The sequence below is a fragment of the Cyphomyrmex costatus genome, unplaced genomic scaffold (assembly GCF_001594065.2).
Source record: "Cyphomyrmex costatus isolate MS0001 unplaced genomic scaffold, Ccosl1.0 scaffold216, whole genome shotgun sequence".
Classification (NCBI taxonomy): Eukaryota; Metazoa; Arthropoda; class Insecta; order Hymenoptera; family Formicidae; genus Cyphomyrmex; species Cyphomyrmex costatus.
The window spans coordinates 17,538-44,320 of NW_017276214.1; the positions used below are offsets into that span (position 1 = coordinate 17,538).

The 26,783-nt window shown below is 30.7% G+C and overlaps 5 protein-coding genes across 5 annotated transcripts; 1 reads left to right on the top strand and 4 right to left on the bottom strand.

The window, feature by feature from the left end:
• Nucleotides 1-154: 154 nt before the first annotated feature.
• LOC108773643 (3-oxoacyl-[acyl-carrier-protein] reductase FabG-like) lies at nt 155-3,173 on the bottom strand. Its single transcript, XM_018539511.1, has 4 exons — nt 3,041-3,173; nt 2,353-2,669; nt 625-826; nt 155-534 (listed from the first exon to the last, which is right to left on the bottom strand). The coding sequence occupies exons 2-4, from the start codon at nt 2,667-2,669 to the stop codon at nt 268-270; spliced, it is 786 nt and encodes a 261-aa protein (XP_018395013.1). The 5' UTR covers nt 3,041-3,173; the 3' UTR covers nt 155-267.
• A 1,806-nt stretch (nt 3,174-4,979) lies between these two features.
• On the bottom strand, nt 4,980-6,474 carry LOC108773640 (3-oxoacyl-[acyl-carrier-protein] reductase FabG-like). Its single transcript, XM_018539506.1, has 4 exons — nt 6,406-6,474; nt 5,755-6,071; nt 5,420-5,621; nt 4,980-5,329 (listed from the first exon to the last, which is right to left on the bottom strand). Exons 2-4 carry the CDS (start codon nt 6,069-6,071, stop codon nt 5,090-5,092), a joined length of 759 nt encoding a protein of 252 aa, XP_018395008.1. The 5' UTR covers nt 6,406-6,474; the 3' UTR covers nt 4,980-5,089.
• Nucleotides 6,475-13,320: 6,846 nt separating this feature from the next.
• LOC108773641 (3-oxoacyl-[acyl-carrier-protein] reductase FabG-like) lies at nt 13,321-15,217 on the bottom strand. The gene is made up of 5 exons (XM_018539507.1): nt 15,152-15,217; nt 14,602-14,799; nt 14,307-14,431; nt 13,804-14,005; nt 13,321-13,713 (listed from the first exon to the last, which is right to left on the bottom strand). Exons 2-5 carry the CDS (start codon nt 14,797-14,799, stop codon nt 13,474-13,476), a joined length of 765 nt encoding a protein of 254 aa, XP_018395009.1. The 5' UTR covers nt 15,152-15,217; the 3' UTR covers nt 13,321-13,473.
• Nucleotides 15,218-19,690: 4,473 nt separating this feature from the next.
• Nucleotides 19,691-20,809, bottom strand: LOC108773639 (3-oxoacyl-[acyl-carrier-protein] reductase FabG). Its single transcript, XM_018539505.1, has 3 exons — nt 20,493-20,809; nt 20,162-20,363; nt 19,691-20,070 (listed from the first exon to the last, which is right to left on the bottom strand). Exons 1-3 carry the CDS (start codon nt 20,807-20,809, stop codon nt 19,804-19,806), a joined length of 786 nt encoding a protein of 261 aa, XP_018395007.1. The 3' UTR covers nt 19,691-19,803.
• A 2,271-nt stretch (nt 20,810-23,080) lies between these two features.
• Nucleotides 23,081-25,444, top strand: nSMase (neutral sphingomyelinase). Its single transcript, XM_018539567.1, has 7 exons — nt 23,081-23,371; nt 23,620-23,684; nt 23,916-24,089; nt 24,171-24,354; nt 24,497-24,823; nt 24,890-24,995; nt 25,104-25,444. Exons 2-7 carry the CDS (start codon nt 23,641-23,643, stop codon nt 25,442-25,444), a joined length of 1,176 nt encoding a protein of 391 aa, XP_018395069.1. The 5' UTR covers nt 23,081-23,371; nt 23,620-23,640.
• Nucleotides 25,445-26,783: the final 1,339 nt, after the last annotated feature.

A 26,783-nucleotide genomic window follows, 5' to 3' on the forward strand; every position in this document is an offset into this window, starting at 1 on the left:
TGTTAGAGGTCACTCAGAGTCATGATCTTGACAACATATGTCAAAGTCAAGATTATTGGTGCTTGGTCTCCTAATCGGTACTTTTACCAAAACATATTTTATACTTTGTTTGTAATAATATATTTTGAAATCATTACAATGTAAAATTTTCTGATTATAACTTTTAAAAATATTTTTAGAAAACGATATGTTTAATGTTCACTGACACTCTAAAAACTATTGGCATTTATGTAAATATTGCATCTTATATTATATATTGTATGCATTTTATTGCTTCGCAATATCTTCGCAAGACTGGAAAGACATAACATGCAAACCTCCATCTACAGGTATCGTCACCCCTGTTATAAAACTAGCATCGTCACTTGCTAGAAATGCAATGCTTTTTGCAATTTCCAAAGTGTCGCCGTTTCTTCCTAAAGCATGCGCTCCCTTCATCTTCTCAAAAAAGATTTTAATCTGTTCTTGGTTCATTCCAGTGTTCCGAAGGATATCGGTTATTACAGCGCCAGGATTTACGGAATTCACACGCACCTATCATATTTTGATAATAATAATATGTTGCGTTAAATAATATTTTTAATGCCATTGAAAACAAGAAAAAATCATTATTTTTACACGTACCTGTCGTGATGCCAATTCTAAAGCAACGCAACGCGTAAATTGATCCAGAGCCGCTTTACTCATACAATATGGCGTATTATTCTTAAATGGTCGTAATCCAGCTACGCTTGAAACATTTACGATGTTGCCTTTTGTTTTGATTAAATATGGCACTGCCAGTGTTGTCAATTGGAATACTGAGCGAACGTTTACGTTCATAATACTGGAAACAGGTTTAAATTGAAAATATTTTGATTTTGTGAAGAGAGAGAGTTAGGGTTGGATTATACTGGCCGTAATCTGTTAACTTATGCCGTAATCTGTAAAAATGGACCAATCACAGTCGAATGAGAGGGGAATAATCGATTATAATTGGTCAATTTATAGATTACGGCATAAGTTAATAGATTACGGCCAGTATAATCCAACCCTTAATGTATTTTCAAAATAGAAAATAGTTTCTCAATATCCACATGTTTGCACATACTGTCAACTTAATTATCACATTGTTATTCATCGATGAGTTTTCTGAACTTGTGCACATAGTGTCATGGTGAAATTAATCCATCGCACGTATAATGCAATAAATTGAAGTGAAATACACTCCATTTGTTTAATTTCAATAACTTATTGTGCCGTGTGCACCAGTTTGCAACTCGAGAGTGCAATTCAGAAAATTTATTCATACGGAACAGACGATATGATAAGTTGATAATGTATTAATATGTGTAAACATAAGGTATGTTATATATTGAAATGGAAGGAGCCAGCGCAGATGATCTCAACCTTAACATACACTACTCAACAAAATCTAGAAAACACTTTCGAACGTGATAAAAATTTGGCAATATTCAGAACATCGTAACTCGGTAAAAAATCATTGCAAACAAAAATTAAAAAAGTATTTTAAAGATAAAAAATTTTTACATTCGTAATCGGTAATTGATATTTCAATTTGACTGATCTTTGACGGAGCTATACGAACACAAATGGATATCTGTCAAATCTAAAAAATACCGTATAATTTTGTACAAATCTCTTTTCTAATATGTAGGAAAAACATTAAAAATAAATTTTCTGCATTAAAAATAATTTTCTTTGAAAAAGTTATTTTCTCATTTTAATTTTTATATAATAATTTTAATTTTTATAATAAATGCGCAAAGAGCGCATGACTTTCCACACAAAGCAACTCCTACCCCACTTCTCTCCTATTCTAAAATTATTTCAATAATCTGCAACAAAATTCTAATTGGCGGTCTTTATTCATTAAAAAATTATTAACAAATACAGTTGACAATGTGAGGGTATACATATCTAACCTTTTCCTTTCCTCTTAAAATGAAATAAAACAGACCAAATCTCTGCTTTAAAATACAAGTTCTCTGATTTACTTTATTTACTCCTCTCCGTCTTTCTTGGTATGGGGGAGGTGGTTTAGAACTTGCGTGTAATTGTACGCCCCGCAGAAGAAGAGGTAGGGTGAAAGTTGCTTAGCATAAAAAGTCGTACTCCCTAAGTTAGTTTATCTTATACCTTCACCTTGTTTTGAATCATCCGACTTTTCACACAAAGTAGTAAAACATTTATCAACTTTCATGTTAATACCTAACTTTTTAACGAACAACGAGCGATGACTAAAACCTGTCGATGATCACTCAGGGTCATGACCTTGACAACATATGTCAAGATTATCGAAGCTGACACCCTTCATCTCAATATTTACCCATTTAAATTTTTATTTCATACCTGTCGTACTGTTCCAAGCTTGTAGTTTCTATAGTACCAAATTCAATAATTGCAGCATTATTAATTAAAACATCTAATTTGCCATAGTGTTTGATCGTTGAGTCGATAATATTTTTCACATCGTTCTCATTGGCTAGATCTCCTATTACAATAAAAGGCTTAGGTTGTCCGCATTGTTCGGCTACTTTGTTTAAATTGTATTTATTACGTCCTGTTATCGATAACGATGCACCAAGCTGAGCCAGATAAATAGCTGTTTTAGCTCCAATTCCTGAACTGGCCCCTGTTATCAGTACAACTTTTCCCGTAAAAGACATCTAAAATACATAATATTTCTCAGACTGGATGCATATAGTATATATAATATAATTCACCGCTTATCAAGCGACAACTTATAGTAGAATGTTATTGATTCTTATATAAATCAAATCAATCACATTAAACAGTTACGTCGTATAATTTAAGACCATGAAACAAATTTAATGTTATTATTATATATATAACTAATGGTATTATATATTCGCATTTACAAATATAAAAATCAGTAAAAATATTTATTTTTAAAAATAAATTAGATTTTTTGAAAGGAAAAAAAGGATCGAGGTATTTAAAATTAAGGTACTGCGATTATCATTTCGAATTACGTAAAACAATGTGGTTTATATTACAAACAAATGTAAATACTTACTATAATAGTACAACGATGTTGAATAATGTTTATAACGCGAAACAATCTAAATAATTTCGAACGGTACAAAATACAATATCGCGCTTGTGATAACGAAATGCGATAGCGAAATGCAGTAATATGTTGATACTAAGCACACATTATCGCAAATGTGATTAAATTGACATCGCGATTTATATATTAGTACAATCCCTACTCATGTAGCTACTCAGGAATGGCGTAGAATTTGTACGTTGCGAAACGGTTTCTATGCTATTACGTTTTAAATGGTCTATATTTATACATAATTGATAAATAATTATAGTCCAATCCGAACGATAAATCATATTGGCCGGAACATGGCCGGAGACACTACCGCGTCTCCTGATTAATATAAAAATAACTTCAAAATGATTGTCAAAATTAAGTTACTTTTGCATCAATGACGATTCATTTTAATGTTCTTTTGACATTGTTGTTACTTATTCTCTTGAAAGATTTTCTCTTTTATAATTATACGTTATACATAATTATACGATAGATGTTTCGTATTATTCCTAGCATATCGTCATTATTTGCTATTCAAAAAAGACTTGACGAGTCCATCAAATATTCGTGACAATTCGGATGTATTCGGAATTATAGACGTCACCTATACCATAATCAGTTATTATTAACAGCCGGAAATCGCCGTGACTTCACTTCTCGATTGAAGTATTGAACACGAAATATTAAACATCGCCTCATCACGTAAGTTAAATAAATCTCAAGTTTTTATATAAACAACAAGCTTCAGTTAACTATATTTCACGTTTATCCGTTGACTCATTATTAAAAAACAGAGGTAAATACCTCGATTGTGAAGAAAATTCAAGATCTACATGCAATATACATATAACAATAGAAAACCTTAAGTTTTCTTTATTGAGAATAAATTAATTAGATTTTTTATTTATATTTTAATCGTTATCGGCGATACTGAAGGACTATATGATTATGGATCGCGGACAGTAAAATAATAAAATCTGCAGATAATCGCGCAGAAAACTCGTATTTATTTAGTCGACTGCTTACAGATTTAAGACCGCACGTGATGGAAAACAATGCTCTGTCTCGTCGTTGTCTCGCGGGTCGTCGCGTGACTAGTTTTCAGAAAATCTGTTTATGTACTTCTCGGTATCTAGATCCTTCGACATAATTTCGTTGCCTGCTCTAACGAACGCGATTTGCTATTTTTTTAATTTATCTGCAATGCGGCGTACTGTGCTTATATTGAGACTCACGATTACATCACGTTCAATCCTTCAATTGCATTGACGCCTGCATAACATTTGTTATGACGTGTCTTAATTGTCGAATTAATAATTACAAGTTAAATTATTTTGATGACTGTTACATTTAATTTCGGTACTCGATTACTATATGATTCGCGATTCACTTTTTTTTCCAACAGCTGAGTAGTTGCCTTCTATGTACAAATATAGAATCACAAATATTATTTATACATATTGTGTAATGTATAAATTTAATTCTCCGAATGCTTATGACTAATCGCATTTTATTGTGCTGCAGTTGATGTAGTGGTAATTCAGTCACCACAATATATATTTCTTCTCGATACATTTCATCAAACCAAAGAGAATAACTAAATTACTATAAAATTTCTTTCGTATTCCAATGATTGTATCCGCTTTCAATAAACTCAATGAGAAATAAATTCTCGACAAGCCAACCACAACAAATGAACGACTAAAAAAACCGCTTTAATAATATTAATTATTTTTTATTTTATTTTCGGATTATTTATTTTGATATTATCAGTATATTAATAAAACATATTTTTTCCATACATCCATACTTTAATTTGTAATAATACATTTTGTAATTATTACAATGTAAAATTACACTTTCTGATTTTAGCTTTAAAAAATATTTTTAAAAACTGTATGTTTCACGTCCACTTGAAAAATTATTTACATTTATTTAGATTTTGTGTTCTTCCAAATGTTTCGACCTATTTATAGCAATTATAGCATATATACTTTATTGCTCCGTAACATCTTCGAAAAGCTAGGAAGACATAAGAAGCAAACCTCCATCTACAGGTATCGTCACCCCTGTTATAAAACTAGCATCGTCACTTGCTAGAAATGCAATGCTTTTTGCAATTTCCAAAGTGTCGCCGGTTCTTCCTAAAGCATGCTTTTCCTTCATCTTCTCATAAAAGATTTTAATCTGTTCTTGGTTCATTCCAGTGTTCCGAAGGATATCTGTTATTACAGCGCCAGGATTTACGGAATTCACACGCACCTATCGTATTTTGATAATAATAATATAACGCGCTAAATAATATTTTTAATGCCATTGAAGAAAAGGAAAAATCATTATTTTTACACTTACCTGTTGTGATGCCAATTCTAAAGCAACGCAACGCGTAAATTGATCCAGAGCCGCTTTACTCATAGAATATGGCGTACTAGTCTTAGATGGTCGTAATCCAGCTACGCTTGAAATATTTACGATGTTGCCTTTCGTTTTGATTAAATATGGCACTGCCAGTGTTGTCAATTGAAATACCGAACGAACGTTTACGTTCATAATACTGAAAACAAATTTACGTTAATTGAAAACACGTTTTAATATCAATGTGTTTTCAAAGTAGAGAATATAATTTTTATCAACATCCATAAATGTTTATGCATATCAACAAGTTACTTATCAGTAAGTATACATACTTGTCGTATTGTTTCAAGCTTACGGTTTCTATAGTGCCAAATTCAGTAATTCCAGCGTTATTAATTAAAACGTCTAATTTACCATAGCGTTTGATTGTCGAATCGATAATATTTTTCACATCGTTCTCATTGGCTAGATCTCCCGTTACAATGAAAGGTTTAGGTTGTCCACATTGTTCGGCTACTTTGTTTAAATTGAGTTTATTACGTCCTGTTATCGATAACGATGCACCAAGCTGAGCCAGATAAATAGCTGTTTCAGCTCCAATTCCTGAACTAGCTCCCGTTATTAGAACAACTTTTCCTTTAAAAGACATCTAAAATAAATAACATTTTTTAGACTGGATGCATTCTGTAACGCATCGCTTATCACGCTGCTATAAAGTTAATTAAATCCAATTATTAAATATTAAAATACTACATCACGTCATTATATAAACAAACAATAATATTACCAATGTAATTATTATGTCCTTAATGAAATTATATGTATTTACATTTGCCAATATAAATCAGCAAAAATATAATTTTTGGAAAAAGATTAATTTTTTTGAAAAGAAGACAAAAAGAAATATGTAGAATTAAGACACCAGTTATTGTTTCGAATTACGTAAAACAATTCAATTTGTATTCAAATATATAAATACTTACTGCGGCAGTACAATAATATTGAATAATATCCACAAAACGGCAAAGCTTATAATCTTGAATGTATAAACATTTGTGATGGCGAAAATCCGTAACGCAATGGTATATATATATATATATATACTAATAATTATAACTCAAGCAGTTAAAAAAGTCGTATTAATATTAAAATGACCGTAATAATTGTAAAAATTAAGTTATTATTCGATCAATTACGATTTATTTAATGTCATTTTGATATAGTCCGCGTAATCAGTTTTGCTTGGAAGGTTTTCTCTTTTAATTATACGATATGTAATTACACGATAGAAAAGTTTGAGCTTCGTTGTTAGGAATAAATTACATTTTTATTTATTTCTTCTTGATATATTTCATCAAATCAAAGAATACAACAAATTATTATAAGAATTCTAAGGTAGTTAGATAGTATAAAAAGAGTGATTAGGTTTGTAAAATTTTAATCGGCTGTGATTAGGAATAGAGATAGAGATTTAATGATGATAATAATAATAATAATAATAATAATAGACAACAAGGGAATAATGCAAAGGAAGAGGTTTACGAGGATTGTGATGTCATAATCATGTATGTCAATAGGAAAGGTATGGATGAATGCGCGTGTTATAAGAAATATTGTACCAAGTCCCTTTCTTGGCTATATTTGTATGCTGAAGAGAATAAAATTCTATTCTATTCTATTATCTATAAGAATTCTGTTGCATGACTGAATCCGCTTTCAATAGAAAATAAAAGAAACCATTAGAAGACGACGTTTTTTGTAAAGCAAAAAATTACGTTAAATACAACTGTAAAAACGCTAAATGTAATTAAAATGATAAATTACGATAGAAATTTAAATGATAAAAGTGTTTTGATAATGATATTGCTTTCTATCGTTATCTTTAGTTGTTCAATTTTCTATATTTCTTTAATGTAAATTTTATTGGTTTAGAATTACATAATATCAAATTTTTAAACACATATTGCAACAAGATATTGTGAGATTTGTACACTAAGATTATGTTTACATGTCTCCATTAATCGGATTTAATAACATAAGCATGGGCGTCCACAAGGGAGTGCAAGAAAGGGCATTTATTGCAGCTTCCCTTGGTCGACAGATGTGCGCGCGCGTTGGATAAAGCCGTAGTGGTGAGATATCTTAACGTGCTTTCTCATGCTGACGCTGAATGAGTCAGCTTATTTTAAGTATAAAAATAGATTACGCAATCAAAATTGACGATAGTCGTCGTTATTATTTTTCCGATTTTAAACGGAGCCGTTACATAAATACTCAATTTCGCGGATATGTATAAGATTATCGTTTACCTTTTTTTCTCAACTGTTTGTCTGGTCTCAGATATATTCGTGAAACATCAATACAGATCCGATAGATTTCGCTTTAAATGTCTACTTTGCGGAAACTCGAATTAGCTGTGTATTCCACCAATTACGATATAATCATACTATATACCTTCTTGAAAATTACATGAAACATGTAAGTTTAAAAATATACATTTATGCAAAATATGCATTTTATGGAAAATATTTAGTTAAATCTTTTTGCATAAATATTCGCAGTCTAGTGATTATATTATACGTATAATGATATTACTATTAATATTACTATTATTATATTATTATTTATTATATTTTGAATCATGCCGTCTTGGAAAAAATTCTGTGGATGCGCATGAACATAAGTATAGTTATTTTGGTTGCTTTATTTTTTTCAGAAGAAAAAACTGATATTTTACGTTAGTATATTGATCGTCTCGCAAAGAAAACTATAATCAGAGAGTAGTGATTCCTTAATATAATTGGGCGAGTTCAAGACGGCAAAGCGGCTAGGTATGCTAGTCGAGCAATCGAATATGATTGGTTCGATCTATAAGTAATAACTGATTATATTCATTTGCTCGACGAGCAGACTAGCCGCTTTGTCAACTTGAACGTGCCCATTGATTCTTTGCTTTAGTTCTTTATTGAACCTCTAAGTATAGGAACCAATGGGCGCATTCAGCGGACTTAATAATTGAGTGAGTGTTCGCTTTTTGGTGTATTCTGATTGGATGATCTAAAAGAATACACCAATAGCAGCGAGTGCTTACTCAACTGTTGAGTTCGCTGATCGCGCCCATTACCCCGGATCTACAATATTAAGTGTTTTAAGCCTTAAGCCATAAGAAATTAACTAATTACAGTCGAATTCGAGGAGAATAATCGAATAATTTATAAAAATAAATAGGAGAATAATTTATAAAAATAAAAAAAGAAGGATTATGATTCGTCCATTTATTATGGCTTAAGGCCGCAGCACACACTTTTGCATGACGCATAATGCATGACGCATAAGAGAATCAACAAATCATAATCCTTCTTTTCCTCCCACTTCACGGAAGAGAAGTGTATTTGATTGGTTGATTCGCTTATGCAATATGCATTATGCGTCATGCAAAAGTATGTGCTACGGCCTTTATATCTGTCACGTTGCTTGAAATCCTCACAAATTTTTAAATTTAATATGAGATAGATATATATTTTCTCGTTAAAAATAAAGAGAGAACGAAGACGCTGAGTGCAAAATGTTGCAAAAAAGTGCAAGCAACATGAACAGATCTATTTGGTGCAATGTTTATAAAGAAATGACGGTTGACTTTGTTGATCTGTCACTGTTCATAACGAGGAGAATAGAGAAGATGCACTGATAAGGAATGTATGTATATTTGCATACGTGGATACACATCGACAAGCACAAGGAGTTGTCAAATAATTTTGTTTACTTACAGACAAAGAAATATGTGAAATAAATATATGTTTAGAGAAGTAAGTTCTTCATCGCTATTTTTTTATTTATACGGACACAAATGGATATCTGTCAAATCTAAAAAATATCGTATAATTTTGTACAAATTTCAAAAAGGTCTATGGCATGGGGTAAAAATCACACAAATATGCCATTTACAGCAGTCGAAAGAGTGAATCTTTATCTTCAATTTTGTTTTATATTGATCGTTTTTTTTCCACCGAGTTATTGAACGTTGAAGAAGTGATGATGACTTTTGCTTCAACGTTCAATAACTTGGTGGAAGAAAATCGTACAACGTTCAATAAAAAAACAAATTTTGTTAAAAAAAATTTGTGAAAAATTTTTAGATTTGACGGATATCCGTATTTCTGTCTGTATAATTCCGTAAAGTATCAGTCATATTGAAATTTCAATCATAGATTTTGAAAGTAGAAATTTCAACCTTTAAAATACTTTTTTTAATTTTTTGTCTGCGATGATTTTTTATAGAGTTACAGTAGTATTTGAATATTGTCCAATTTTTACCGTGTTCAAAAGTTCCTTAGATTTTGTTAAGTAGTGTATGTTGTTATAACTTTGAATGACCTCCAACAAGTTTTAGCTGACGCTCGATTGTTATTTGTTACAAAATTATTAAAAAAAAAGTTTAAAAATATTATATCTCTTTTTTCTACTATGTAGGACAAAAATTATAAATAAATTTTCTGCATTAAAAACAACAATTTTCTTTAAAAAAGTTATTTTCTATTATTTTAATTTTTATATAATAATTTTAATTTTTATATAATACCGCAAAGAGCGCATGACTTTCCACACAAAGCAACTCTTACTCTACTTCACTCCTATTCTAAAATTATTTCAATAATCCGCAACAAAATTCTAGTTGGCGGTCTTTATTCATTAAAAAATTATTAACAAATACAGTTGACAATATGAGCGTATATACGTCTAATTCTCTCTTTTCCTTTCTACTTAAAATAAAATAAAACAGACCAATTCTCTGCTTTAAAACAAATTCTCTGATTTACTTTATTTACTCCTCTCCGTCTCTCTTGGTAGGAGGGAGGTGGTTTAGAACTTGCGTAGAATTGTGCGCCCCGCAGCAGAAGAAGAGGTAGGGTGAAAAATTGCTTAGCATAAAAAGTCGTACTCCCAAAGTTAGTTTATCTTATATCTTCCCCTTGTTTTGAATCATCCGACTTTTCACGCAAAGTAGTAAAACATTCATCAACTTTCTTGTTAATAACTTTTTAACGAACAACGAGCGATGACTAAAACCCGTCAAAGGTCACTCAGGGTCGTTAGTACCAAATTCAATAATTGCAGCGTTATTAATTAAAATATCTAATTTGCCATAGTGTTTGATCGTTGAGTCGATAATATTTTTCACATCGTTCTCATTGGCTAGATCTCCCGTTACAATAAAAGGCTTAGGTTGTCCACATTGTTCGGCTATTTTGTTTAAATTGTGTTTATTACGTCCTGTTATCGATAACGATGCACCAAACTGAGATAAATAGCTGTTTTAGCTCCAATTCCTGAACTCCCTGTTATCAGTACAACTTTTCCCGTAAAAGACATCTAAAATACATAATATTACTCAAACTGGATGCATATAATATATATAATTCATCGCTTATCAAGCGAACAACTTATAGTAGAATGTTATTGATTCTTATATAAATCAAATCAATCACATTAAACTGTTACGTCGTACAATTTAAGACCATGTAACAAATTTAATGTTATTATTATATATATAACTAATGGTATTATATATTCGAATTTACAAATATAAAAATCATCAAAAATATTTATTTTTAAAAATAAATTAGATTTTTCGGAAGGAAAAAAAGGGATCGAGGTATTTAAAATTAAGGTACTACGATTATCATTTCGAATTACGTAAAACAATGTGATTTATATTACAAACAAATGTAAATACTTACTATGATAGTACAACGATGTTGAATAATGTTTATAATGCGAAACAACCTAAATAATTTCGGACGGTATACAAAATACAATATCGCGCTTGTGATAACGAGATGCGATAGCGAAATGCAGCAACATGTTGATACTAAGCACACATTATCGCAAATGTGATTAAATTGACATTGCGATTTATATATTAGTACAATCCCTACTCATGTAGCTACTCAGGAATGGCGTAGAATTTATACGTTGCGAAACGGTTTCTATGCTATTACGTTTTAAATGGTCTATATTTATACGTAATTGATAAATAATTATAGTCCAATCCGAACGATAAATCATATTGGCCGGAACATGGCCGGAGACACTACCGCGTCTCCTGATTAATATAAAAATAACTTCAAAATGATTGTCAAAAATAAGTTACTTTTGCATCAATGACGATTTATTTTAATGTTCTTTTGACGTTGTTGTTACTTATTCTCTTGAAAGATTTTCTCTTTTATAATTATACGTTATACATAATTATACGATAGATGTTTCGTATTATTCCTAACATATCGTCATTATTTGCTATTCAAAAAAGACTTGACGAGTCCGTCAAATATTCGTGACAATTCGGATGTATTCGGAATTATAGACGTCACCTATACCATAATCAGTTATTATCAACAGCCGGAAATCGCCGTGACTTCACTTCTCGATTGCAGTATTGAACACGAAATATTAAACATCGCCTCATCACGTAAGTTAAATAAATCTCATGTTTTTATATAAACAACAAACTTCAGTTAACTATACTTCACGTTTATCTGTTGACTCATTATTAAAAAACAGAGGTAAATACCTCGATTGCGTCGCTTGTGAAGAAAATTCAAGATCTACATGCAATATACATATAACAATAGCAAAACCTTCAGTTTTCTTTATTGAGAATAAATTAATTAGATTTTTTATTTATATTTTAATCGTTATCGGCGATATTGAAGGACTATATGATTATGGATCGCGGACAGTAAAATAATAAAATCTGATAATAGCGCAGAAAACTCGTATTTATTTAGTCGACTGCTTACAGATTTAAGACCGCACGTGATGGAAAACAATGCTCTGTCTTATCGTTGTCTCGCGGGTCGTCGCGTGACTAGTTTTCAGAAAATCTGTTTATGTATTTCTCGGTATCTAGATCCTTCGACATAATTCCGTTGCCTGCTCTAACGAACGCGATTTACTATTTTTTTAATTTATCTGCAATGCGGCGTACTGTGCTTATATTGAGACTCACGATTACATCACGTCCAATCCTTCAATTGCATTGACGTCTGCATACCATTTGTTATGACGCGTCTTAATTGTCGAATTAATAATTACATATTAAATTATTTTGATGACTGTTACATTTAATTTCGGTACTCGATCACTACATGATTCGCGATTCACTTTTTTTTCCAACAGCTGAGTTGTCTTCTATGTACAAATATAGAATCACAAATATTATTTATATCTATTGTGTAATGTATAAATTTAATTCTCCGAATGCTTATGACTAATCGCATTTTATTGTACTGCAGTTGATGTAGTGGTGATTCAGTCACCACAATATATATTTCTTCTCGATACATTTCATCAAACCAAAGAGAATAACAAATTACTATAAAATTTCATTCATATTCCGATAATTGTATCTGGCTTTCAATAAACTCAATGAGAAATAAAAGAAAACGATAGCTAAAAAACATAACATTACATAAACATTCAAAGATGCATCCTTATATGACATGAATGTTTTCAGTATATTCGATACTGTAAGAATTACAACGTACTATTGATTTCATTGTGTAGAAGTTTAGATAAACAACATAAAATAATTTTTAAAAGACATTGCAGATGTTATTGTGCTAAACCGAAATTTGTTTTTTGCGTCCAAATTACAGGGTTGCAACATTTCTGAAATACAATTAATTTTTTATTCTCGACAAGCCAAACACAACAAATGAACAACTACAGAAAAAAAACGCTTTAATAATTTCAATTATTTTTTATTTTATTTTCGGATTATTTATTTTGATATTATCAGTATATTAATAAAACATATTTTTTCCATACATCCATACTTCAATTTGTAATAATATATTTTGTAATTATTACAATGTAAAATTACATTTTCTGATTCTAGCTTTAAAAAATATTTTTAAAAACTGTATGTTTCACGTCTAATTGAAAAACTATTGACATTTATTTAGATTTTGTGCTCTTCCAAATGTTTCGACCTACTTATAGCATAAATACTTTATTGCTCCGTAACATCTTCGAAAACATCGTAACATCTAGGAAGACATAAGAAGCCAACCTCCATCTACAGGTATCGTCACCCCTGTTATAAAACTAGCATCGTCACTTGCTAGAAATGCAATGCTTTTTGCAATTTCCAAAGTGTCGCCGATTCTTCCTAAAGCATGCGCTCCCTTCATCTTCTCATAAAAGATTTTAATCTGTTCTTGGTTCATTCCAGTGTTCCGAAGGATATCTGTTATTACAGCGCCAGGATTTACGGAATTCACACGCACCTATCGTATTTTGATAATAATAATATAACGCGCTAAATAATATTTTTAATGCCATTGAAGAAAAGGAAAAATCATTATTTTTACACTTACCTGTTGTGATGCCAATTCTAAAGCAACGCAACGCGTAAATTGATCCAGAGCCGCTTTACTCATAGAATATGTCGTACCATTCTTAAATGGTCGTAATCCAGCTACGCTTGAAACATTTACGATGTTGCCTTTTGTTTTGATTAAATATGGCACTGCCAGTGTTGTCAATTGGAATACTGAGCGAACGTTTACGTTCATAATACTGGAAACAGGTTTAAATTGAAAATATTTTGATTTTGTGAATCGTACTATTCTTAAATGGTCGTAATCCAGCTACGCTTGAAACATTTACGATGTTACCTTTTGTTTTGATTAAATATGGCACTGCCAGTGTTGTCAATTGAAATACCGAGCGAACGTTTACGTTCATAGTACTGAAAACAGATTTACGTTGAAAACACGTTTTAATATCAATGTGTTTTCAAAGTAGAGAATATAATTTTTATCAACATCCATAAATGTTTATGCATATCAACAAGTTACTTATCAGTAAGTATACATACTTGTCGTATTGTTTCAAGCTTACAGTTTCTATAGTGCCAAATTCAGCAATTCCAGCGTTATTAATTAAAACATCTAATTTACCATAGCGTTTGATTGTCGAATCGATGATATTTTTCACATCGTTCTCATTGGCTAGATCTCCCGTTACAATGAAAGGCTTAGGTTGTCCACATTGTTCGGCTACTTTGTTTAAATTGAGTTTATTACGTGCTGTTATCGAACAATTCCAGCGTTATTAATTAAAACATCTAATTTACCATAGCGTTTGATTGTCGAATCGATAATATTTTTCACATCGTTCTCATTGGCTAGATCTCCCGTTACAATGAAAGGCTTAGGTTGTCCACATTGTTCGGCTACTTTGTTTAAATTGAGTTTATTACGTGCTGTTATCGATAACGATGCACCAAGCTGAGCCAGATAAATAGCTGTTTCAGCTCCAATTCCTGAACTAGCTCCTGTTATTAGAACAACTTTTCCCTTAAAAGACATCTAAAATAAATAACATTTTTTAGACCGGACGCATTCTGTAACGCGTCGCTTATCGCGCGGCTATAAAGTAAATTAAATCCAATTATTACACATTAAAATGCTACATCACGTCATTATATAAACTAGCAATAAAACAATTATATTACAAATGTAATTATTATGTCCTTAATAAAATGATATTTACATATTTGCTAATATAAATTGCAAAAATATAATTTCCTTTTTTTAAAAAAGATTACGTTTTTTGAAAAGAAGACAAAAAGAAATATGTAGAATTAAGACACCAGTTATTGTTTCGAATTATTTAAAGCAATGCAATTTGTGTTCAACAAATGTATAAATATATACTTACTGCGGCAGTACAATAATATTGAATAATATCCACAAAACGGTAAAGCTTAATATAATCTTGAATGTATAAACGTTTGTGATGGCGAAAATCCGTAATGCAGCTATATATATATATTATATATATATATATTATACCATATATATATTATATATATATACATATATAGGTAAACACTTCACGATAATGTAATATTGACGCTTGTTGAGATATTTATCTGTAGTACTTTTTTATTCTGGAACGATAACACGTTCATTTAGTCATGATTTTATATAACAGTGAGGTCACAAAATATTTCCTGTTGTAACACATGTATTAAATTGTCTATCATTACATCTAATTACTAATAATTATAACTCAAAAAGTTAAAAAAGTCGTATCAATATCGAAATGACCGTAATAATTGTTCAAATTATAAGTTATTATTCGATCAATTATGATTTATTTAATGTCATTTTGATATAGTCCGCGTAATCTGTTCTGCTTGGAAGGTTTTCTCTTTTAATTATACGATATGTAATTACACGATAGAAAAGTTTGAGTTTTCTTTGTTAGGAATAAATTACATTTTTATTTATTTCTTCTTGATATATTTCATCAAATCAAAGAATACAACAAATTATTATAAGAATTCTAAAGTAGTTAGATAATATAAAAAGAGTGATTAGGTTTGTAAAATTTTAATCGGCTGTGATTAGGAATAGGGATAGAGATTTTATAATAATAATAATAATAATAATAGATTTTGATATTTTAAAATTCAAGGAGTTATTTACAATTGTTTTAACTAAACGTTAAATTCAGAACTTTTTGAATAATAATAGACAACAGGGAAATAATACAAAGGAAGTGGTTTAGGAGGAGCGTGATGTCATAATTATGCATGTCAATAGGAAAGGTATGGATGGATGCGCGTGTTATAAGATATATTGTAAACCATTAATTAAGTCCCTTTCTTGGCTATGTTTGCATGCTGAAAAGAATAAAATTCTATTCTATTCTATTATAAGAATTCTGTTGCTTGACTGAATCCGCTTTCAATAGAAAATAAAAGAAACCATTAGAAGACGACATTTTTTGTAAAGCAAAAAATTACGTTAAATACAATTGTAAAAACGCTAAATGTAATTGAAATGATAAATTACGATAGAAAATGATAAAATTGTTTTGATAATGATATTGCTTTCTATCATTATCTTTAGTTGTTCAATTTACTTTATTTCTTTAATGTAATTTTTATTGGTTTTGAATTACATAATATCAAATTTTTAAACACATATTGCAACAAGATATTGTAAGATTTGTACACTAAGATTATATTTACATGTCTCCATTAATCGGATTTCTTAACGTAAGCATGGGCGTCCACAAGGGAGTGCAAGAAGGGGCATTTGCCGCTTCGCTTTTGGGCGACAGACGTGCGCGCGCGTCGATTAAAGCCGTAGTGGTGAGATATCTTAACGTGCTTTCTCATGCTGACACTTGACGCTTATTTTAAGTTTAAAAATAGATTACGCAATCAAAATTGACGATAGTCGTGGATATTATTTTTCCGATTTTAAACGGAGCCGTTACATAACTCAATTTCGCGGAGACAGCATTTCGGATATGTAAGATTATCGTTTGCCTTTCTTTCTCAACTGTTTTGTCTGGTCTCAGATATACTCGTGAAACATCAATACAGATCCGAAAATTAATTACGATATAATCATACTATATACCTTCTTGAAAATTACATGAAATATGTAAAGTTTAAAAATATATATTTATGCAAAATATGCATTTTATGGAAAATATTTAGTTAAATCTTTTTGCATAAATATTCGCAGTCTAGTGATTATATAATACGTATAATAATATTACTATTAATATTACTATTATTGTAGTATTATTTATTATATTTTGAATCATGTCGTCTTGGAAAAAATTCTATGGATGCGCATGAACATAAGTATAATTATTTTGGTTGCGTTATTTTTTCTAGAAAAAACTGATATTTTACGTTAGTATATTGACCGTCTCGCAAAGAAAACTATAATCAGAGAGTAGTGATTCCTTAATATAATTGGGCGAGTTCAAGACGGCAAAGCGGCTAGGTATGCTTGTCGAGCAATCGAATATGATTTGTTGGATCTATAAGTAATAACTAATTATGTTCATTTGCTCGGCGAGCAGGCTAGCCGCTTTGTCAACTTGAACGTGCCCATTGATCCTTTGCTTTAGTTTTTTATTGAACCTCTAAGGCCCGGTTGCACCAACACTTTTTGATTTTAAGCGACACTTAAAACTCTATCTATCTCGTTAAAACCGAAAGGGAGACAGAGATAGAGACAGTTTAAGTTTCGCTTAAAATCGAAATCACGTTGGTGCAATCAGCGGACTCAATAGTTGAGTGAGCGTTCAGGTTGTCAAGAAACATTTTATCGTTTATTTAATATTATCCTTTTGTTAAATAATCATTGAATTTATATTCTATATAAAGTATGCATAAAGTTGATTAAACTAATACTAGTAGTGTAAACGAACGTATCTAATGTATCCAGTATCTTCCATTAAAATAATTTTATGAGTACGATGAAATAAATCTGTAGTAGAATAGAATTTTAATATTTGACTGAACTTAAAGAAAAACTTAGTATTATATACTTAAAATAAAAATTTATTTTCTTTTGAAGAATATTATAAAATAACTTTCGGCCGATTTTTTTTTCGAATCGCTTCCGCCTTTCGCTGTCTCCCTCATCTCACCTCACCGCGCGCGGTCCAAATGCCGCACGATGCTCGAGCGATCTCGATTGATCTGCGCGCGGGGCGGAAAGCGGAGGCGAATCGAAAATCGGCCGAAAGTTGCATACACTTTATATTCACTTTGTACTGGCACCTTTAATTAATAACATGTATATCAGTTACTTTTCATGATAATATTTAATATATTATTATTAGATAAAAAGGTTTAAATTTTTGAGTATCCTTTTTTGAACATGGCTTGAACTTTTCATTTTTATGATATGATTTTTTTCGGATATCATTTTCTTTTTAGAGTACAAATATATTATAAATATATAAAAATATAATTTAAAAATTAGTATAGTTTCATCAATCACAGTAGCTGCACAATAGAATTTTAATATTCAGTCTTTAAATATAATAAGTATCCGCTATCATGGCTCTTTTTTTCAATTTTTTAAATTTTACTTTATGTCTTACTTTTGTTTGTTCTCATTATACACTGTTAACTGACGAATCGATTTTGTGTAAATAATTTTTCGTTTGATACATTAGTCTAATATAAAATCTTTCCATCTTTTATTATAAATAATAAAGAAAATCGAGGAGTTGGTGATCTTTTTATGATTTGACTGTATGTGTATGGAAGGAGAGATTCAATGAATTTTCCTTTTTTTTTTGGACGTCTGAAGATGACTTGGAGTCAAAACTAGTTGCGTTTTTTTACAAATTTGCGTTTTTATCATTTTTATAACATCATAAGCGGCTAAGTACTTCTAATTTATTTATTGTATTTCAATTATTTCTATGTATATACACAGTTAAAGTTATTTTAATGTTTTAACCGCTTTATTTTATTTTATTTACTATCTGACTATTATTGTCCTTTCTTTGTTAGATTATTATTTTATAAAGAGTCCTTTATTTTTTATTTTATTTAATTTAAAAATATTATATAACGGAAGAAAGTGAAATACGGCGAAAGAGAGGGGTGGAGGAGATGGAGATGGAGGAGACGTTTCTTATAATTTTTCATAAAAATCACCACTTATCGACCGCTTGTATCTGTAGAACGGCTTGACCGATTAAAAATTTTTTTGGTTTAAATTACTCGTGGCGATGCCGCCTTTTAGGATATATAACGTTCGATCTAAAATTTTTTATATTTTATTTAAACAAAATAAAATATTAAGATCCAAAGCATGAAATAAACTGAAAACAAGCTCACGTTAATCTTAAACTAGATTATAGAATCCAAAAAGGAAAATCCGTCACTATGTGTTGTTCCCCTTTCTCTTACTGTAAATCATTTAATAAATTTTGTAAATCCTGATACTGGTATCCGTACTTAAAATGTAGAGAGAGTATGGTGGAATATATGCGAGCAAGAACATTCCTCGTTATGGAACACGTGAAAAGCATTATTATTATTATATGTATTACCTTGCTAAATTTTTATTTAAAATAATGTATAATTTTAACGAAAGAATTGAAATTATAAAATTCTTTTTTTGAAATTATGAGTGTAATGTATCCATTAGATGCTTTAAATATTGAATAAAATTGTGCCGAAATAAGACGTTACTTATTTTATAAACTCCTTTTGTTAATAACTTTTTATAACGGATTAACGTTTATAAGGACGAACGTCGGCTAAAATTTGTTAGAGGTCACTCAGGGTCATGATCTTGATAACATATGTCAAAGTCAAGATTATTGGTGCTTGGTCTCCTAATCGGTACTTTTACCAAAACATATTTTATACTTTGTTTGTAATAATATATTTTGAAATCATTACAATGTAAAATTTTCTGATTATAACTTTTAAAAATATTTTTAGAAAACGATATGTTTAATGTTCACTGACACTCTAAAAACTATTGGCATTTATGTAAATATTGCATCTTATATTATATATTGTATGCATTTTATTGCTTCGCAATATCTTCGCAAGACTGGAAAGACATAACATGCAAACCTCCATCTACAGGTATCGTCACCCCTGTTATAAAACTAGCATCGTCACTTGCTAGAAATGCGATACTTTTTGCAATTTCCAAAGTGTCGCCGTTTCTTCCTAAAGCATGCGCTCTATTCATCTTCTCGTAATAGATTTTAATCTGTTCTTGGTTCATTCCAGTGTTCCGATGGATATCTGTTATTACAGCGCCAGGATTTACGGAATTCACACGCACCTATCGTATTTTTGATAATAATAATATGACGCGCTAAATAATATTTTTAATGCCATTGAAAAAAAGAAGAAATCATTATTTTTACACGTACCTGTCGTGATGCCAGTTCTAAAGCAACGCAACGCGTAAATTGATCCAGAGCCGCTTTACTCATACAATATGGCGTACGATTCTTAAATGGTCGTAATCCACCTATGCTTGACACATTTACGATGTTGCCTTTCGTTTTGATTAAATGTGGCACTGCCAATGTTGTCAATTGAAATACCGAGCGAACGTTTACGTTCATAATACTGAAAACAGGTTTACGTTGAAAACACGTTTTAATATTAATGTGTTCTCAAAGTAGAGAATATAATTTTTATCAACATCCATAAACGTTTATGCATATCAATAAGTTACTTATCAGTAAGTATACATACTTGTCGTATTGTTTCAAGCTTATGGTTTCTATAGTGCCACATTCAACAATTCCAGCGTTATTAATTAAAACATCTAATTTACCATAGTGTTCTATTGTCGAATCGATAATATTTTTCACATCGTTCTCATTGGCTAGATCTCCCGTTACAAGGAAAGGCTTAGGTTGTCCACATTGTTCGGCTACTTTGTTTAAATTGAATTTATTACGTCCTGTTATCGATAACGATGCACCAAGCTGAGCCAGATAAATAGCTGTTCCAGCTCCAATTCCTGAACTAGCTCCCGTTATTAGAACAACTTTTCCTTTAAAAGACATCTAAAATAAATAACATTTTTTAGACTGGATGCATTCTGTAACGCATCGCTTATCACGCGGCTATAAAGTAAATTAAATCCAATTATTACACATTAAAATGCTACATTACGTCATTATATAAACAAACAATAATATTACCAATGTAATTATTATGTCCATAATGAAATTATATGTATTTACAATTTGCCAATATAAATCAGCAAAAATATAATTTTTGAAAAAGATTAGGCTTTTTGAAAAGAAAACATAAAGAAATATGTTGAATTAAGATTGTTCCGAATTATGTAAAACAATGCAATTTGTATTCAAATGTATAAATACTTACTGCGGCAGTACAATAAATTGAATAATATCCACAAAACGGCAAAGCTTAATATAATCTTGAATGTATAAACGTTTGTGATGGCGAAAATCCGTAACGCAATGGTATATGCATATATATATGGTATATATGTATATATATATATATATAGAGAGAGAGAGAGAGAGAGAGAGAAAGTGAAACACTACACGATAATAATGTGATATTGACATTTGTTGAGATATTTATTTGTTGTACTCTTTTATTCCGAAACGATAACGCTTTCACATTTAGTGATTTTATATAACAGAGGTAACGAAACATTTCTTGTTGTAACATACGTATTAAATTGTCTATCCTTGCATCTAATTACTAATAATTATAACTCAAGCAGTTAAAAAAGTCGTATTAATATCAAAATGACCGTAATAATTGTAAAAATTAAGTTATTATTCGATCAATTACGATTTATTTAATGTCATTTTGATATAGTCCGCGTAATCTGTTCTGCTTGGAAGGTTTTCTCTTTTATAATTATACGATATGTAATTACACGATAGAAAAGTTTGAGCTTCCTTTGTTAGGTTAGGAATAACCCAGTATCCGAGAATGGATTGGATTTTGTTTATTCGAATTTGTATTTTAAATAGCGAATATTTATTTGTGGATTCAATTGAGTTCAATTGGATTCAATTAGATTCAATTGGATACAACTGGATTGAAAAACTGCGTTTCCTATTCAAAATTATGAATTGAACAGTATTCACTATGGTCACAGACGCACTGAAAAAGCTAATATTATTTTATGATTGAAAAGTATATAGATATGCTCCATGCAATTCTTATAAATGAATAAAAACGTATTCGGATTGAAAAGGATTCATTTTAACATTCATGAATCCGTATTTCTGAAAATTTGAATCCATTTTAATCCATTTCAATCCATTCTCGGATACTGGGAAGTTACATTTTCATCACGCGTGCACGTAATGTGCCCTATACCGAAACGCTTTTGCGTGCGGTAAATAGCCAATACCTCAAGCCGTTGAGTTATTTCTATAACCCCACGCAAAAGCGTTACATTATGAAAAATAACGCAACGCAGTGGTAGTATACAAATATCAACACGGAGAAAAGCACCGACCGGAATGATTGGTCAATTTTTACAGATTACGGCATAAGTTAACAGATTGCGGCCAGTATAAATCAACCCTTAGGGTTGGATTATACTGGCCGTAATCTGTTAACTTATGCTGTAATCTGTAAAAATTGACCAGGCTATTATAAACCAACCCTTAGCCCGGATCCTCATACGGACAACAGCGCTTTGACTCCGGACGCTGATTGGTGAAAAACGGGTTATGGGGGTAAATTTTACCCTCGCCGCCGGTTTTTCACCAATCAGCGTTTGGTGTCAAAGCGCTGTTGCCCATATGAGGATCCGGGCTTAAGGTACAATTTCATGCTGACGCTTGACGCTTATTTTTAGCGTCAAAACAGATCACGTGATCAAAATTGATGCTTAATATTCGTCAATTTGTATCACATGATCTGTATTGACGCTAAAAATAAGCGTCAAGCGTCAGCATAAAATTGTACATTAAATCGCTCAGCAAGCATACCTAGCCGCTTTGCCGTCTTGAACTCGCCCGAGTGAGCGCTCGCTTTTACTGGCGTATTCTTTTAGATCATTCAATCAGAATTTTAGATTTAGAAGAATACACCAATAATAGCGAGCGCTCGTTCAACTATTGAGTCCGCTGATCGCGCCCATTATGGGTGCGTTCCACTTAAGCCCGAGACACAGCGAGGGAATAGCGATAGCGATAAGTTTCAACCTATCAAAAATGTGTATTCCGATGTATTCGATTTCTGATAAGTTGAAACTTATCGCTATCGCTATTCCCTCGCATTGTGTCTTGAGCTTTAACGTTCGCAACGCTCGCGAGTATCATTTTGTCCTTCTTGTAATCGAATATTAAATAAGGATGAGATGATAGACGCGATCGTTGTGAACGTTAAGTGGAACGCATCCTGTATCTGTCACGTTGCTTGAAATCCCCACAAATTTTTAAATTTAATATGAGATAGATATATATTTTCGCGTTAAACAGAGAGAGAGAACGAAGACGTTGAGTGCAAAAGTGCAAGCAACGTGAACAGATCTATTTGGTGCAATGTTTACAAAGAAATGACAATTGACTTTGTTGATCTGTCACTGTCGTAACGAGGAGAATAGAGAAGATGCACTGATAAGGAATGTATGTATATTTGCATACGTGGATACACATCGACAAGGACTTGCCAAATAATTTTGTTTACTCACAAAGAAATATGTGAAATAAATATGTTTGGAGGAATAAGTTCTTCATCACAATTTTTTTATTTTTTTATCTTATTTATATCTTATCTGTGCTGCCAGTTGCTTTTAAAAGACATGAAACTCAAAAGAAGTCACGGCCAGTGTCATTCTATAACAATCTAATCACCATATTGTGTTCTTCTACAGAACGGTATTGTCGAAATAAAGATGACGAACGAAATATCGGTGAATATTCTGACATTGAATTGTTGGTAAGCATATTTTAATAAAAATTTTGTACTTATTTTTTATAAAATGCATTCCTAAGACTTTTATTTTATGATTCTTAACGATAGTATTGATTGCATATTTTTATTACACATTTGAAACACGTATGAAATGTGCAACAATAAGTAACGATATCGTAAGTGTCGTTAAGAATTATAGAATAGGAACCTAAATGGTGAATTTTAATTCATTTTCTATTGCCTTTGTTTTGATAGGGGCATACCATATGTGTCAAGAAACAGGAATGAACGTATGTACGCTATCGCAGAAAAATGTATCAGTAGGGAATATGATATAATCTGTTTGCAAGAAGTTTGGTCTGTTGATGATTTTAATCAGATAAAAACGAAAGCACAGGAAGTACTTCCCCACTCGCATTATTTTCATAGGTACAGTTTAACGTTATTTCTGTCATACAGATAATTTAAATTATTTACCAAATAATTATAATCTTTATATTTCTTGCATAGTGGAGTCTTGGGATCAGGAATATGTATCTTATCACGATATCCCATTCATGATGTTATGTTTCACAAGTGGCCTTTAAATGGTTATGTTCATAAAATACACCATGGAGACTGGTTTGGTGGCAAAGGAGTTGGGCTGTGTAAAATAAAAGTTTTTAACATGAATATCAATGTTTATATCACACATGTACGTCTATCTAGCAAACTTTTTCATTGCTATTTAATCATGCATAAAAAATTCTTTTTTGATATAAATCATGTAACATATAATTAGGTAATTTAAGATGATTTTTAAAGAATGTCAAATGTTCACTGTTCTTATTTTGTAGTTACATGCTGAATATAATCGTGAAAATGACGAGTACATGGCTCATAGAGTACTACAAGCGTTTGATACTGCTCAATTTATAAAGATGACAAGTGGTGGCGTGGATGCTATCATTTTAGCTGGTGATCTTAATACAGAACCGCAAGACTTGGCTTATAGAATTATACGTGGTGTTTCTGGTTTAGCGGATACATGCCCCGATAGTCAGTCTCACATAGGGACCAACGAATGTGCCAATAATAGTTATACCAGCTCAAAACTTGCTCGAACACAGCCAAATGGAAAGCGTATAGATCATATCATGTATTTAGGTTCGAAGACCGTAAAGGTAAAAGATTAACGTAACGAGTGTGAACATATTGATATGATGTATAGTAATATTTAAAACTTGCAGGTTGAAGTTACAAATTTTGGACATCCTTTGCCAAATCGTGTGCCATATAAAAATTTTAGTTATTCCGACCATGATGCTGTGATGGCTACACTTAAATTCACTAATGGTAAGCAATGTATGTTCAATATTCCACATGTATTATACACATACATAAACATTTATCTATTTTCTATATATACTTCTTCAATTAATAGAATTATACATTTGTTTACAGATAAACATGATACAAAAGATCTGGATATTATCGATTCCCTAAAAGAAGCAATAGAAATCTGCGAAGATGCATTAAAAAGTGTACAACGCCAACGTTTTTGGTATACATTATCAACTTGTATGCTGATCATTCCATTAATTTGGATCATTTGGCTAAATTGCATGAACATTTCTTTAGCTGCAGACATTGGTTTGAATATAGTATGTATTCTTCTGACTGCATTGTTATGCTACACTGTATTTATGAGTTCACTATGGAATTGTGCAGAGAAGAATGCATTAAGAGCAGGACGTTTAGCTATAGAAATTTACATGAGACATTTAGAGAATAATCAAAACTGAACGTCAAATTTCTACAATAATACAGATCTAGTAAACTACTACTTTGTATTAATTATTATAAAACTAAATTAATAGTAATATATATACAATAACATCAATATTATGATTTTACACTCAACAATATAAATGTAAAATGTTGTACATAAGTTACATTATTGAGTGTAAAATTATAATATTGATTTTATATTACTGTTAATTGGTGTTTACTGGATATTGTAATACTTCCGAAAGAGAGTTTAACATAAAAACAGGAAGTGGAAGTAATTAGTTATTGTAACTGCCTTAGTTACTTTATTGTAATAACAGTTGGTAATGAGGAATTTTTTTATAATAATAATGCAACACCAAAGTTTGGAAAAGTCAATAGGTAATTATAGCGAATTGGAAAAGTAATTTGTTATTGAAAAAAATTAATCCCCATTTGTAACTCTTTTAAAGTTACTTTTTAAAGTAACAGAGTAACTGTATGGCATTACTCGTTACGTTATTACTTTCAATAAATAACGCGTAATGATAACAATTTTTTTTAAAGTGACTTTCTTGACTTTAGCATAACCTCAACATTTAGTTAGTCGTCATTAGTCATAAAAAAATTGCAACATTGTTACCAAATTGTTGTTATAAAAAGTAACTCTTTCATTTCCTGCATAAAAATTGATAACGCTCAAATAAAAATTTTGTTAAATAAAAAAAATATTTAATATGTTAGCATATATATATATATATATATATATATACAGGGTGTCCGAGACCACCCGTCCATCCCTTTTATCTCGAAAGCAGAGCATTTTAGAAAGAAACGTTTCAGACAAAAGTTATGGGGTTCTAAATGATCTATTCAGTGATCAGATCAGTATGACCTTGGGTGGCGTCACCAAGGTCAGAGCAATGTCACTTTGAATTTTTTAAATGGAATCATTATACATGATTTTGTTATTAAATAAAACTTGAAATCAATATAGGTCGAGTCAAAAAACATGTTAGTATGAATACTAAAATTTAAATTGTGAGATTGTAATGGTTGTAACGGTTGTTTTCTTTTAAATTATACATTATTGACAGAGCTACAGTTGCGTTACATGTATGTTTACTGTTTAAACATAGACATTTATAATTTTACTAACCATATGAACTATGCATACCATTTCCCAGGAATCAAAATTGTGATAAAATATATCTATTTACATACTCGTGTATTTATACTTCAATCATAATATTGAAATTGAAGTTTAGTTCTTCAAATCCAGTCTTTCAAGCGTACTGCATTTCGTTTTATACAAATTGCGTTTTACATTTCTGATATCGATATTATGATATAATATTAAATTATATATATAAT

Bases quoted from the DNA above. Each gene is read 5' to 3' on its own strand.
- nSMase (XM_018539567.1), top strand. From the start codon at position 23,641: ATGACGAACGAAATATCGGTGAATATTCTGACATTGAATTGTTG. The intron at 24,824-24,889 runs GTAAAAGATTAA...TAAAACTTGCAG, and splicing joins TAGGTTCGAAGACCGTAAAG to GTTGAAGTTACAAATTTTGG. The intron at 24,996-25,103 runs GTAAGCAATGTA...ATTTGTTTACAG, and splicing joins TACACTTAAATTCACTAATG to ATAAACATGATACAAAAGAT.
- LOC108773639 (XM_018539505.1), bottom strand. From the start codon at position 20,809: ATGTCTTTTAAAGGAAAAGTTGTTCTAATAACGGGAGCTAGTTCAGGA. The intron at 20,364-20,492 runs GTATGTATACTT...ACCTGTTTTCAG, and splicing joins AGCTTGAAACAATACGACAA to TATTATGAACGTAAACGTTC. The intron at 20,071-20,161 runs GTACGTGTAAAA...AAAATACGATAG, and splicing joins TAGAACTGGCATCACGACAG to GTGCGTGTGAATTCCGTAAA.
- LOC108773641 (XM_018539507.1), bottom strand. From the start codon at position 14,799: ATGTCTTTTAAGGGAAAAGTTGTTCTAATAACAGGAGCTAGTTCAGGA. The intron at 14,006-14,306 runs GTATGTATACTT...ACCTGTTTCCAG, and splicing joins AGCTTGAAACAATACGACAA to TATTATGAACGTAAACGTTC. The intron at 13,714-13,803 runs GTAAGTGTAAAA...AAAATACGATAG, and splicing joins TAGAATTGGCATCACAACAG to GTGCGTGTGAATTCCGTAAA.
- LOC108773643 (XM_018539511.1), bottom strand. From the start codon at position 2,669: ATGTCTTTTACGGGAAAAGTTGTACTGATAACAGGGGCCAGTTCAGGA. The intron at 827-2,352 runs GTATGAAATAAA...ACCTGTTTCCAG, and splicing joins AGCTTGGAACAGTACGACAG to TATTATGAACGTAAACGTTC. The intron at 535-624 runs GTACGTGTAAAA...AAAATATGATAG, and splicing joins TAGAATTGGCATCACGACAG to GTGCGTGTGAATTCCGTAAA.
- LOC108773640 (XM_018539506.1), bottom strand. From the start codon at position 6,071: ATGTCTTTTAAAGGAAAAGTTGTTCTAATAACGGGAGCTAGTTCAGGA. The intron at 5,622-5,754 runs GTATGTATACTT...ATTTGTTTTCAG, and splicing joins AGCTTGAAACAATACGACAA to TATTATGAACGTAAACGTTC. The intron at 5,330-5,419 runs GTAAGTGTAAAA...AAAATACGATAG, and splicing joins TAGAATTGGCATCACAACAG to GTGCGTGTGAATTCCGTAAA.